This window comes from Trichoderma harzianum (assembly GCF_003025095.1).
Source record: "Trichoderma harzianum CBS 226.95 unplaced genomic scaffold M431scaffold_1, whole genome shotgun sequence".
In the NCBI taxonomy this organism is placed as follows: domain Eukaryota; kingdom Fungi; phylum Ascomycota; class Sordariomycetes; order Hypocreales; family Hypocreaceae; genus Trichoderma; species Trichoderma harzianum.
The window spans coordinates 2,109,547-2,122,550 of record NW_020209249.1 but is presented as its reverse complement, the minus strand read 5'-3'; the positions used below and the strand labels follow the sequence as shown (position 1 = coordinate 2,122,550).

At 49.9% G+C, this 13,004-nt stretch overlaps 3 protein-coding genes and 1 non-coding gene across 4 annotated transcripts; 1 reads left to right on the top strand and 3 right to left on the bottom strand.

Annotated features, from left to right (window-relative positions):
• Positions 1-1,301: 1,301 nt before the first annotated feature.
• M431DRAFT_502763 (hypothetical protein) lies at positions 1,302-3,616 on the bottom strand. Its single transcript, XM_024918207.1, has 3 exons — positions 3,415-3,616; positions 1,741-3,355; positions 1,302-1,673 (listed from the first exon to the last, which is right to left on the bottom strand). The coding sequence occupies exons 2-3, from the start codon at positions 3,125-3,127 to the stop codon at positions 1,666-1,668; spliced, it is 1,395 nt and encodes a 464-aa protein (XP_024780305.1). The 5' UTR covers positions 3,128-3,355; positions 3,415-3,616; the 3' UTR covers positions 1,302-1,665.
• Positions 3,617-5,288: 1,672 nt separating this feature from the next.
• Positions 5,289-6,726, bottom strand: M431DRAFT_71186 (hypothetical protein; the record flags this gene model as incomplete). The annotated part of the gene is made up of 3 exons (XM_024921867.1): positions 5,289-5,805; positions 6,157-6,422; positions 6,661-6,726. The coding sequence occupies 3 exons, from the start codon at positions 6,724-6,726 to the stop codon at positions 5,289-5,291; spliced, it is 849 nt and encodes a 282-aa protein (XP_024780304.1).
• A 2,430-nt stretch (positions 6,727-9,156) lies between these two features.
• M431DRAFT_t15 lies at positions 9,157-9,237 on the top strand. Its single transcript has one exon. It is a non-coding gene; the product is annotated as a tRNA-Glu (tRNA).
• A 565-nt stretch (positions 9,238-9,802) lies between these two features.
• On the bottom strand, positions 9,803-11,244 carry M431DRAFT_489394 (hypothetical protein; the record flags this gene model as incomplete). The annotated part of the gene is made up of 3 exons (XM_024916671.1): positions 9,803-10,593; positions 10,702-10,844; positions 10,937-11,244. 3 exons carry the CDS (start codon positions 11,242-11,244, stop codon positions 9,803-9,805), a joined length of 1,242 nt encoding a protein of 413 aa, XP_024780303.1.
• Positions 11,245-13,004: the final 1,760 nt, after the last annotated feature.

Here is a 13,004-nt window from a genome sequence, read left to right as displayed (position 1 = left end):
ACAAACGCTGGGTGTGGAATACTCAAGACAGATCATTTCTCAACTTCAATCTTTGCGATGCGATCACAGCGTCAGGGGAGATGATTGTCTACAGATGGGGAAGTAACGAGCCACCCTCTCAACCAATTTCTTTAAAAGAATGTGAGAGATGTTCAGACGTTTTCTCGCATTCCGGGATGTCTCAAGTGTTCACCTACCTTGGGTTGTAGAGATGCCGGCTGCAGTGGACGGAGAAATGATTTCTGTCATGTCGATGATAACGGCAGAAATTTTGAAAAGAACAGAAGAAAGGTAGAATATTAACAGAATAATTCCCTGTGTGGTGAAGAATCACGTGCGGGCAGAGATACTGCCCGTTCCTTTTCTCCTTGTCGAGGATGGTGAAGCATATTTGGGCTGCACTCCTGGGTTGAGCTCGTGTATGGCCTTTGGAAGAGATTGCACATATCTATAACGTTTTAGGAACATTCTGCTCTTTTTATAATGCTCAAGAATGGCCGTTTGAGGATACTGAAGAGCTATAGAGGATGGGAATGGAGTGAATGGTCGCCGTTTCAGGGGGGGGGGATAGCCACTAACTACAGCCGCACATCAACTGAACAGTGGGCTTCAAGGGTGCATGACCATTATCTCCTACAGCTTACAGTTATATATGCGTAGAATCATTGCTAAACTGCGGATCGAAGAGACCCAATGATGATGTATGATTCGTACATGCAAACACTTCCCATATCGGGCATGGAATCAGCTACTCCTGAAGTAGAGGCATCATGCATCCTCGTAGAAGAAATCAAGAGCAACATTTCCAATGAAATGATAGTCAAGTTTAGGACCTTGTGCAGATGAAATGTACTTCTGGAAGGGGAACAGTCAGTACGTCTGAAAGGCCAATAGCAGTGGAGTGATTTACGGGCAGTCCGCCAGCAGTTGTCCCAGGCTGATGCCCAGCGAAGTCAAGACCACTCGACCCATCATCAACCAAAACATTCGTCAATCACACGCATGACGATTATTGTTCGGTAGATATATCCCACAGAGTTTGAGGCTTGGCTTGGACATTACGGCTCTCTCCGACCCTCGTTTGGGTTTGAAAAACGCTTGTACTACCCGAACAAGAGTTGGCTTCTACAATCCTACACGAAGAGGAATCCTATGTGAAGAGGAATCTTTCGCGAAGAAGAATCTTTTTGTAGTATTTTCTTTTTCTTTCAATTTGAACAAAGGCGTTACATATCACATGTGCATCGCTTGGACACAATGCCGCTGTTGGGCTTATTGAACAATGGAGGCACAGACACAGACACCAGATGAGCAGCCAAAGAGCTCAATTATTCCCATATCTATCTACCTACCTATCTAAACAAACCATTTTGTTAGATTACATTCCATGTTCATTGCTGCCGCAAAACTCTAAGAGCCAATTAAGGCTTCTACCATAGCCGAAGAAGAAGCTCCTACCCATTTCTGACACCAACGCCAGACCGTTGGCCATTTTGGCCAATTCCATGCCAACCAATTCCATCCCATCCCAAACGCCCTCATCCTGACCTCTTAGCCAAGAGGCGACCCAGGGCTGAATGCAAAAAGAAAAGAAACAAAAAACAATCTAGCCGTCCCCCATGTTGCCCTCCCACCCGCCCGCTTGCAACATGGAAGTATTGGTGTTTACACCACTTGAACAGGGTTAGCATACATACCATCAACAGGAGGAAGAGGGTGAGAGAAGGGGGATTAGCTTACCTGGCCACATACTAGGAGACCCGCACCAAATCATTTGTTTATCCTGGTTCATCAGCGGCGAAGCTGATTCGTATCCTCGACCATAGTAATCGATGACGGCCTCATCCGGAACCCATTCATGGGGCTTAAAGTCCTTGCACTTGAAGTTTTTGTCAAAGACATCGGGCTTTGGCGGGTCAGGTGGGTGAAATGGACGGAGACTATCGTTCTTGTGGAACATTTCAATCACGATGGGCACGCCGTCAATGACCCATTCAATGGCGGTGTCGGAGCAGAGAGTCGATGTGAATGGCCCTTGGGTATCAAACCAGGTAACGCGAAACCACAGGGAGTCAAGGGGGTGGTTGCCGGCGCGTTCTTGGACAAAGTCGTAGAGCTGGCCCATGCAAAGGCCCGACTCGTCATCTTCGGCCTTGATGATGGCCTTTTCCATCTTCTGGGGGACAGGCCGAGAGGGATCGACGGGTTGGAAGATCATGGCACCAAAGTCATAGATTGGAGGCTGACACACGAGCATCCTGCGCCAACTCGCACCAGCTCGGGTGAATCGGTCTCTATCCTGACTGGCTTGAAGCTTCTGCACGGAATCAAGATCGGGGCGTACTGGTCTGTATATCTTTTGGCGCCCGAACATCATGTCGACCTTTAACTCGTGGTGGTGGCGCGTCCATTTATTCTCGTAGAAGGACTCTGCCCGACGCTGCCAACCATAGACATCGCCAAAATCGAAGAAGCAGCTCCCGAAATGCTTGACCAGGAGACTGTTGAGGATCGGGAATTCCTCGCGGTCATCTCCGTTGTAGGCTGCCTGTGGATGGAGACCGGTTTCGGCATTCCTGTCAAATTTGAAGTAGAGCATCCGCTGCAGGGCAAGCGATCCATCAACGGCCCGCTTGAAGTTCTTGTTGACTCGTTGAACAGATGTCAGAACGGTAGCCATGTCGAGCCTGAGGAAGATATTCTCCAGGAGCTCTGGAGTGCGGAGGACCCTCTGAGCGGCAGGACCACATCTTGCCTTGGGAGAGTTGTCATGGATATTAACAATGGAATTATCATGGGTAAGGGAAATATAGAAGCTTTTGGGACGGTCGCTGAATGGCAGAATAAACTCAGAGGGAAGAGGCTGTGAAGCAGAATAAAAAAAGAGGGGAGGAAACATGTCTGGAGTCGTTCCGCGGATTAAAGGTGTAGCATCCGCAGCGAGCATTGTTTTCATCCAAGAAGGAATTGGATCCAAGTAAGGAGGGAAAATATTGTCAGTGAGTTCAAATGAGCGACGATAGACGCCAGGCTGTTCGGTAGACTCGACATAGAAAAGAGGAGGGACCTCGGGGTCGGCTAGAGTAAGACCTGAAGCTTCAGCTTCGTCTTCCATGATGGTTTCCATTATAATGAAGGTAGTACGATAACAAAGCAAAAAAGATGATATCAAAGAGAGAACGTCGATTGACTTGAACGAAAGGTGGTTATATAAGAGAGATGCAGGAACGGGAAGATATCTTTGAAGGAAGGAAGAATTTAGCGACTGCTTGGGGAAGCTCTCAACTCTTATACCCAATCCATCGCCGGCCAATTTTCCCATCTGCAAGCTTCCTACCCTCCATTCTCCCTCTTTCTGGCGTATTACTGTCAACTTCTCATAGTATTACTACTGATATTACTAGAAGCACGTACGACTATGTCTCCTATTACTGGATATTTTTGCTAGCCGCGCCAAAGGTGTTTGTGGTTTTGCTTTTTCGTTCCCGGTTTCTACCCTGGGCCTGAGACAGGATAGGTCAACTGATGGGATGAAGGCGGGGTTAATCAAGGTCAAGAACGCGTCTCTATTGGAGGCCCAAAAACGAGGCTGTATAAACGAGCGGATGTGAGCTCCTCCGGGCCAAGACAGCAAACTTGAATGTTTGTGGCTTCCTCCTCCCCCTCTTTTTTTCCGGTCTGTGCGAAGCAATAACCCCGGAATCATTGGCTCTATTGGCTCCATCCAGGGAGAGACAAGAGCGCGGCAATTTTGGGAGCAGATCCGGTTGACAAGGTCTTGTGATGGGCCGCATGAAAAATCAGCCACTGAGGGGAGGAGAGATGCGGCACTGGATTGCGCTGCCACCACACCGATGATTCGATTCCCTCTCTCTCCATTATGGATACAACCCGGCGACCTGGTTGCTGACCACTGAATCACGATCCAGCGCGAGTCTGCCGGAACGAGGCCATTGCGGCATGCATGAACATGGAGGCTGCTCTCCAGGCCGCTCTGTTTACATTTTGTTCTGTCTGGAGACGAGGATATGAACAAGCACGTGTCACGCATAAACAAGCACATTCTACGCACAAGAGAGGCGGTGCTCAGGGGATTAGAAGCAAGGGATATTTGATTAACTGCAATGCAAATGCAACTAGATAGATACAGGACATGGGGGAGCGGGTTGAAAAGAAAACAAAAAAAAAGCACTACCAAATCCAGAACCAAACCAGGACCAAATCTCACCAGAGCCTGCCTGGTCCTACCGAGTACCCGTCCGTCTATCCGCCAGCGGACGAAACCTCAGAGGTCGGCGATTCCTCGAATATCGGCCGATGTTCAACGCGTCTTGCTTGTGCTCACTTGCTCGTACGTCTCTGTACTGTCTCTCCCCGTGGTGGCACTGCCTGGTTATTGTGTTCAGTCGTGATCGTGATCGGACGTGCCCAGCCCATGGCCTGCCATAAGTTGCAAGTAGTAATATGCCCAATGCCGGCAACCGCCCAGGCCAAACTCATCCTCCTGGATTGGATTTGAAAAGTGGGTATCAGGTGCGGCTGAAAATGTCTTGTCTTGCTCATCTCTTTGTCGTCCTTGTTTGCTTTTTTCTCTTTTTTTTTGCTGCGGCTGAAACAATGAGCATCCTCCCGGTGAGGGGGAATATTCCGAGGCAGACGCGGTGGACGCAGGGGTTTTGGACGCCTCTTGATTTTGTCATTTTTTTTCTAATGTATATTTTTTTGCTTTTTGTGCGGGTATGACCGTGGATGGTCACCAATGCGAAATAACATAGTCTCAAGCATGGATGGTGGTAAACACATGCTGCAATCTGTGCTCCCTACATGTACTCGTACATGACATGATTTGTTTCATGCAAAAGGAAATAGAACGCCTCTTACTCGTACATGTGCAGAGTAGCGGCACAGCGCGCATAATCAGTGTCGTGATAGGGTCGGAGAAGATCGTCCGACGTAAAGCGCCCCGGAACAGGCCCCGAGTCGCCGATTGGGCTTGACCGCATCCACGGGGAAAGAGACCAGAGGATATAAGAATAAAATCAAATCAAATCAGTTCAGTGTAGTGTAGTGTAGTCCATGGAGACCCAAAAGCAACCCCCGCAGATATACGCCAAGTCGTATGCAACATTTCAAAGTCATGATACAATTCGCTCTCGCTCTCTCTGGCCCAAAAAAAAGACCAAGAATATCAGGCTCCAGGTAATTCCCCTCCTCATCCCGGTCTCGGCTCACCTCCTCATCTCCTCGCTCTTCACCCCCTGTCTTTTCTTTCTGCGTGTCTCATCTGCCTACAAGAGGTCATCGGAGCCACTGGCGACACTCTGCTCAATGGCATAGTTGATGTCGCCCTCGGAAAAGACAGGCCCCTGTCCGTCACACTTGGCCATTCGCCTCATGTGCTCGGCCACCTTGCTGACGTCCACCAGGCCTCGCTTGTACAGCGGGTGCTCCAGGAGGAAATCCCAGGCGGCACCGGCAGCAAGCAGCCTGTGGCCATCGTCGGAGGTGACTATACGGTGCGAGGGGAACTTGTTCTTGTGGCCCTCGAGCACGTTAGTGTAGAAATCAGTAGGTGTGTAAGTCATGGGCCCCGTTGTTAGAGGTTCGGGAGAGTGAGAGCCATTCTGGTTCTGGTTCATGGCAGAGGTGGCACGGAGAATCTCGTTCTCGGTGGACATTCTCTGCAGATCTCGTCGGAGGCGCTCATTTTCATTGGCGGCTTCCTTTTGGGCGGCTTCGAGGCTTGCGAGTTTGGACTCGAGGTCCTTGACATGCTTTTCTTTGCGTTCGCGGAATGCTCTTTGACTGCAAGTAGGAAAAAAACAAGGTCAGTTAATGCTTGAATAGAGGTAAAAAGTATTCAGTCTTCAATGATAAGCCATGGACTGATATTCTTTTTCTTTTTTCTCTTTTCTCTTTTCTTTTTGTTTTTGTTTTTCAAATGCTCAAGAGGTAGAAGCAGGGGAATCGGAATGGGTATCTAGTAAAATTCCGAAATGCAGCGTGCTGAATGCATCCCCGGACACATCGATCCACAGCTCCATGGCTTCGATGTTACTCCAAGAGATGCCGGGGCTGCACCGAAAAGGGGAGCAAGGGCCAGGAAAGGAAATGAGGGAAAAGAAGAAGAATCAGAATAGAAAAAAAAAAACCTACGCAGCTCGGTTCTGGGCCTTTCTTCGCGACTGGGCCGGGGTCATGTTATCGTCGTCGTCGCTGCCGCGAAGCTCGTCGGCGTTGGCCTCGGCCTTGGTCACGGATCCGGATCCGCCATCGCCGCGCATGCTGCTGCTGCTGCCGTTGACGCTGCCATTTGTGGAAGGCGAGTGCGGCTGGCGGCCGGAGCCGATCTGCTGCTGCTGCTCCTGGTGATGCTGGTGTTGCGGCAGAGGGGGAGGGCTCGGATGCTGGCCAAATGCCGGCTGGTGATGGCCGCCGAATGGCTGGGAGTAGTCGAATGCGCTGAAGTGGTCGGCGAAGTTATCCTGTAGATGGAGCAAACAAGGGGATTGAGTCAGCATCAGTCAACCGTCAACAAGCAAGTCACTTCGAGCGCAATGGCTCGATTGTGGTGATTAGTCTTCTCTCGTAATGCTCAAGTAAGGAGCGCTAAGGCACGAGAAGCTGCGCTTTCGGGGGAGTGGGGGACCATAAACTGACAGGCGGGGAGGTATTGCTGAAATCGTCCGAGCCAGCTGATTGGGAGTGTGAAGGCGTCAAAGGCATAAAAGCCCCCGGGAAGGCCTGGTGAGTGCCAAAGGCATACTGGGCTGCGAAGTCCATGGTGGTTTCTTTGCTGTGTCGGATGTGGATGTGCTGAGAAGCTGCGATGTCTCCCCAACCGGCAGATGGTGTACGAGTTATGTACGGAACTATGGTCGCCACCCGGAAAGGGAAACGGGGCGTCAGGGCGAGTTGATTGAAATGGGGTTTCTGCCGCTCTCAAATAGGACTCGGGCACTGCAACTCGGGTGCCTTATATGTAGGTACGAGGTATAGTAGTAACAGTGCTCGTTTGTGGAATAGGTAGGGAATGGGTTATGAAAATAGAGAGGTGGTAGGTGGTGGTATGTATTAAGGTGGGAATCCTGGGGGGGCTCAAGAGAAAAAGGGAGGGCCCTGGATCTGATTTCTTTGAAATTTCTGGCTCGCAAAGTCCGTACAAGTAATTGATGTGGCCTGTTTTTTCTTCAATACTAACAACGCGGGGGCATTAAAAAGCGAACACCAAGCAAAAATCGAATTAGTCAAGCGTGTAGTGTAAGTGTGGTGTAATTCCAGTTTCCAGCACGGAAGAAGAGAGAATCAGGACGAGAACAGGAAACGAAGAGAAATGGAAGAAACACGAGACAACCCACGAAAACGGGCGAATGACAGCGACGCCTGGCCGGAGACCCGGCAGCCTCTTGAGGCCTGAGCTGAGGGGGCTGCGACGGTCCCAAGATGATGCTAGCACGCGTAGGAAGCATCTCGTCCGCTGCTTAGGGATTACCGCGCGGGTAGCAGCCACATGGTCGCTCGCTTTGCTCCGATTAGATTGGGGCTAGGCTGAGGCAATAGAGAACGGCATCGGGTTCGTGGATTTCCCCAAACGCCCGGCCAAGCCTGTGGCGCCACACGCGCAATTGCTGCTCGGAGGACCAGACCGCCATTACTACAGTACGAGTACTGCGTCTTGTCTCTCTTCTCCAACTTGTTTTCTCCCTCTCTCTCTGGTCGGGCTCACTCGCCCAATGTCCGCCTTCTCATTCCGACCCTGTCACTAGTGCCGCTAATAAGACGGCGAACCCCTCCTAGTGGCTGGACAAGGTGCTGGTCGTTGACGAGCTTGACGACATGCAGGGGGGGCCCTTCAGACCTTTTGAAATGCGGCAGTTGGTTCAGTCTGACTGATTTGAGATTTGGAGCGGCCCCAGCCCGCTTTGCTTGCTGACTTGGATCCTGCAAGCCTCGGGTTTCGCTGCGTTCTTCAACCGGGGAGGTGGGCGGACGGGGACCGCTTTTTGAAGTTTTTCCTTCGAAAGTTGTGGATCATTTCGGAATACGTTAAAACAGTTTTCCTGCTGTATCCACACCAGACGACAAAAAGAGAGAATGGGGTCAACAGGCGGGCGAAAGAGACAACTTCAGAAGAGCAAAGGACATCACAGAGATAGAAGTCGAAGGAGAAAGAAAGAGAACCTGGCAACCCACTTCCCCTTCCATCCCAGTCATCGCCGACCTCGAATCCTTCCCCAACCGTCAGAGCCCAGTCAGGCCTGCGGGTTAAAATCCACGGCGCAGGCTTATTTTCTTCCGGAAGCCCAAATTTCCGTACCCAAGAACGGAGCGCATGGTTGCGCTGCGGGAATATTATTTTCATCAAATCAAACCCCCCAATCCATGCCCCTTAGGCATCTTCACAGGTCAAAGCCACAGCCATCTCGATCTATTTGAAGGAGGGGGGAGGGCATGACAGATATTTTTGATACGAGAAATCTGGGAGCACTGTTTTCCCTCCAAGTGAAGAAGAAGAAGAGAAATACGTGTATACTTGAAGGATTGTGCATCATCTCATCTCAACCTTGTTTCGTGTAGTGACTCACGCTCCGAAGATCCATCGTCCCGGGCTCCGGATGCCGTAGGGCTGAATGGCCATTGTGACTCTGTTATCTCAGGATCTCGTTGAGGGGACGAATGTGCCTGGCTTCCACGGCCTGTCCTGACTAAGGACGTTTATTTTCAGCCGGGACCGACCGAATCCTTCGAGAGCGGGGGCCGAGCTATTAAACTACTAACACGGCGATCAGCATGGCATGGGCATAGGTCAGATTGGCCTGGTACCTTTTCTCAGAGGAACGACCTGGAGATCTTTTGGTCTGGATCCAAGTCCGCCCTGCTGACTCGGCTGCTTTGATTCCGGTAGCCTGTTGATTGCCTTGTCTCTGTCTAGGTCGCGATGATTTGCATTGGCCAAGAACCCGTCGGAAAGGAAGAGAATCCATGTCACGGTGGCCATGCGAGTTTGGGCATAGTACGGCGTCAGCAGGTTGCATGAAGCACATGTCAAGCATGAAGAGGAAAAGAAAAAGGTGAAATGAGTCGCTTCGATCGTCGACGATCTAGGGATTCTTGAGAAGGAACTAGCCCTCATTGTCACATTGTTCAATCAGCACATCCGATATGGTGTAGTGGCTAACATCGCTCGCTCTCATTAAGTGTACCGAGCAGCCCTGGGTTCGATTCCCAGTATCGGAGACATCATCTCTTTTTTTGACTAGAATTTCGATTCTCTTCTTACCCTCTTTTTTTAGCAGAAACGAGTATCGCAATGGAAAAGTTGATACATTGCGGTTTAACTTTTGATGTTGGGTGCATCTGAATGTATACGCAGTCCTTCAGCAGGCCCGGCATATATATAGTACACAGAAGAAAGCTTGAAAGATAAAAGAACGAAAAAGAGAGGAAAGGATCCTGAAAACGCCCATCGTTGTAAAAAGCTCAGGTGAATAGCTAACATCAAATAAGTCTAAACCTCGTGCTGAAAGAAAATATCCGCCACTTGTCTATATAAAAAAATCCCCTTCATCTGTCTTCCGTATGTAGGTCCCGTTGCCTGTGTAGTCTGTATAATCCGTCATATCGCGTTACAAAGTTTTTGTCTTTTCTTCCTATTTTCCCCCTTTCTTCAACCCTCTTTTCCTCTCTTTTGGCCTCCTTTTGAACATTTTCTCCTCAGTCAAATCACATGGTGCCGCATTGTACAGCATACCCAACTAGCACGTTTGGGTATGAAGGTCTTCATACAATACTGAATCATTCTTTAGTGGCTCTTGATACCATTGGGTTTCGACACAGCCGCCTCGACATGGGGGTGCTTGATCGTCAAGCACCAGATGTCAAGATAATCGCAGATGGTAACAATGACGTCCACAACAAAGCTTCCATACACACCAACAGCAGTGCCAAGCATGAGGAACACAAAGGCGGTCTGATAGATATCGTCGCCCAGAGAGCTGGGCCATCCAACGCCATAGTTGTTCAATAGGACCGGGCCAATGGAATCAACAACGCCAAAGCCGATGAGCACACCGAGGACGTTCCAGTAGGGGAAACGCATCTTGGTAAGGTGAGCAGTGATCATCTGCCCGACGCTATAGGCATTGACGAGGCCGGCGAAGAGGGAAAAGGGAATCAGGTGGTGGTGGAGGATGTTTGGCTGCAGATAGAGATACGTAACGATGAGGGACCAGACAGCGAAGAACGGGACAAGGCCAAGCAGGGCACCTCGGGAACGGTCACCGCGGGCACGGCGAGCTCGGATGACGTTGACAGACGACTCGAAAGTGTTGAAGCTGGTCACGATGGTGCCCTGAACCATATACCACTCAGTAAAGGTGAGCTCATAGATGAATTCGGGAATGCCCAGAGACGCGGGAACACCAATGGCGCGGAGGGCGCTCTGCTGCCAGATGTGCGCGCCTCCCATGAAGCCGGTCAGGGCGAAGACAGAGGCAACAATGAGCACACCCTCAACAGGTCCATTGACAATGCCGAGAGTAAGAGTCTTGGTGTGGTACTCGTCCCAGGTCTGGACGTAAAAGGTAAGGAGAGCTGGTCACCTCGGTTAGCATCTGATTGTTCCTCTTCTGATTCACCTTGCAGATTTGAGTGGGACTCTTGGAGGGGAAGTGGAAGAGGGGCAGAGAAGAAAAGTCTTACAAGCAAAAAGAGTGGCCACAGTCTTCCAGCCCTGTCCCATGTTCTGGGATGCGGCAAAGATGAGGACTTCCAGGGTCGTGTTTAGAGCGTCGACACCGTGGTCAAAGAGCTCGCCGAGGGGTCCGGATTGCTTCGTTCGTCGTCTGCAGAGATTCATCCACCACACATTAGTCTTTGCTGCTGTTTGACTCGCCAGATGTCGTTGAGAACAGGGAGAGAAAAAAAAAAAACTCACGCTTGAGCACCGTCAACGGCGTCAAATGTCTGGTAGAGCAGCAAACCAATGGCCCAGCTGTAATAGACCCAGCTCGGGCAGTCCTGATCCAAGGTGGGGTTGTACCACAACATGGTCAAGAAGTTGAGGACGACGAACGAAAACCCCGTCAAAGTGATGAGGTTCGGCGCCATGTTCATCGGGAAGCAGTGGATGACAAAGTTGGTGTAGAAGGGCTTGAGAATGTATTTCGACACCAGGGAGCGGTCCACGGCAGAGTACTTGTACTCCTTCAAGGCCGGGAGGTTGTGCTGCCGCACGTACACCATCTTGACCGGATGTTTCCTGTTATTGTGCTTCTTTTCCTGGTTCTTTTTCGTGCTGTCGCAATTGTCAACACCTCCGTCTCGTCGCGGTTTCGTTTGGTCTCGGTCGGTTGGGTATTAAGATTGCATCGGCTTAGATCGGGCGGACACGAAGCTTGCAAGAGAGAGCTTGCCTGGCTTTGATATTGTTGGGAAGATGCAAAAGGCCAATTAACTCCAAAACAGGCTGTTGCTGCGACAAAGGGGAATCAATGCGAGAGGCAATGACGCTCTCGAGAAAAACAAAAGTTGGGCTAGAGACCCGTCTCCTTGGTCTAGTCGCGTGTCCTGTTGTTAGTTCAAAACGACCAGGATGAAGTAATGGCTGCTCGGAAAGCAGAAACAGGCTGTCACGAGGATTTTTTGGGCGCACAAACACCGACGTCAATTTCGTAGGCGGTTGCGCCCTAGTCCGTTCTGGGGAGGCTAGAAGCAGACTAGCGCACAGCATGGAGGAAAGGAGATTGGCTGTGAATCCTGCTCGTATGTTTTGCGAGGAACTCTTCTAGCAGCTGCTGCGAGACATTGCTATTGGCTCTGCCAATATTAACTCCGTTTATAACTCTATATCTCTATTTGTAGGTACAGCCACTGTATGTAACAGTGCTTTTGAAAGTAGCAGAGCAAGAAAGCATCAAATATTCCATATAGGTATATCTCTCTTGTAATTCCTTATCTAAGGCCATGTGCCTAGGTACTTAGAAGTCATTGGTTGATACCTCATGGTTCCTTCTGTTCGAGTGTCAGAGCTAAATTGGTATCAGGCAGTTATTATCCTTGACGTCATTGCTGCGCGTCTCCTAGTTGCTGCGTAGAACATCTCTTGATCCTCGCCTGCAAGAGACCAACTATCATTGAATCAGCACATTAATACCCGTGCATCATCCGCTGCAGCCAAAGCAAATAATCTTCTATGTAGCAGTGAGACGGCTAAATGAGTATCCCATCGGCTATATTGTGATTATATCGGCGACTTTTGGGGAATATGTTGGTCTATATCTCTCCAGCTTAGGTTTTTCAATTGTATGCATCCTATACCTCTGATTAAGGTCCTCCAGTCAATGATAGAAAGACGGAATTGGCGATTATGCCTAAACAATTTGCAATGTTTTCATTAACGTCCATAAGTGAACAATAACCTGCACGTATGTACTGTGTATTGAATACCTTCCATGTTGTTCAAACGTCCAAAATGAAGTCGCAACTATACCACACGGCTCCTGCTGCTTACAATGACCGCCAGCGCCCGTAAGACACCAAAAAATACCCGAGATCGCTACCTGGAGTGTATTTCAAGTCAACTTTCTCCGTCTACATGTAATGCATTATTATCGTATTTTATCTCGTTCGACGTAAGCTTCGCCAGGCTCGTGCTCTGACATCTTTGCTCTCTTCGCGCACCGGCGTTTCCTTTCAAGCCATTCACGCTCTTGGCAGAATCCCCGAGCCGCAGCGAGTGCAATAGATTTTCACCACATCATCGCTCTTATCCCGGATTCAAAACAGCTTCGGAAGACGCTTTCGTTCCAAGGAACCCTTTTTTCCCACGAGTTCAATGCCAAGGTATCTCCAGTGTCTATAATAGATAGACAGATAGAGGCAGCATGACCCATTGCGAATGGCGTGCGACAGCGGCTTCAACAAAAAGCTTCACTTCAGGAACCTTTGAATCCGCTCGGTCATCATGCCTCCTTTCTATCTTCATTCCCCCTTCGAGGCGCAAT

Excerpts from the sequence above, each read along its gene's own strand:
- M431DRAFT_502763 (XM_024918207.1), bottom strand. The coding sequence starts at position 3,127 with ATGGAAACCATCATGGAAGACGAAGCTGAAGCTTCAGGTCTTACTCTA.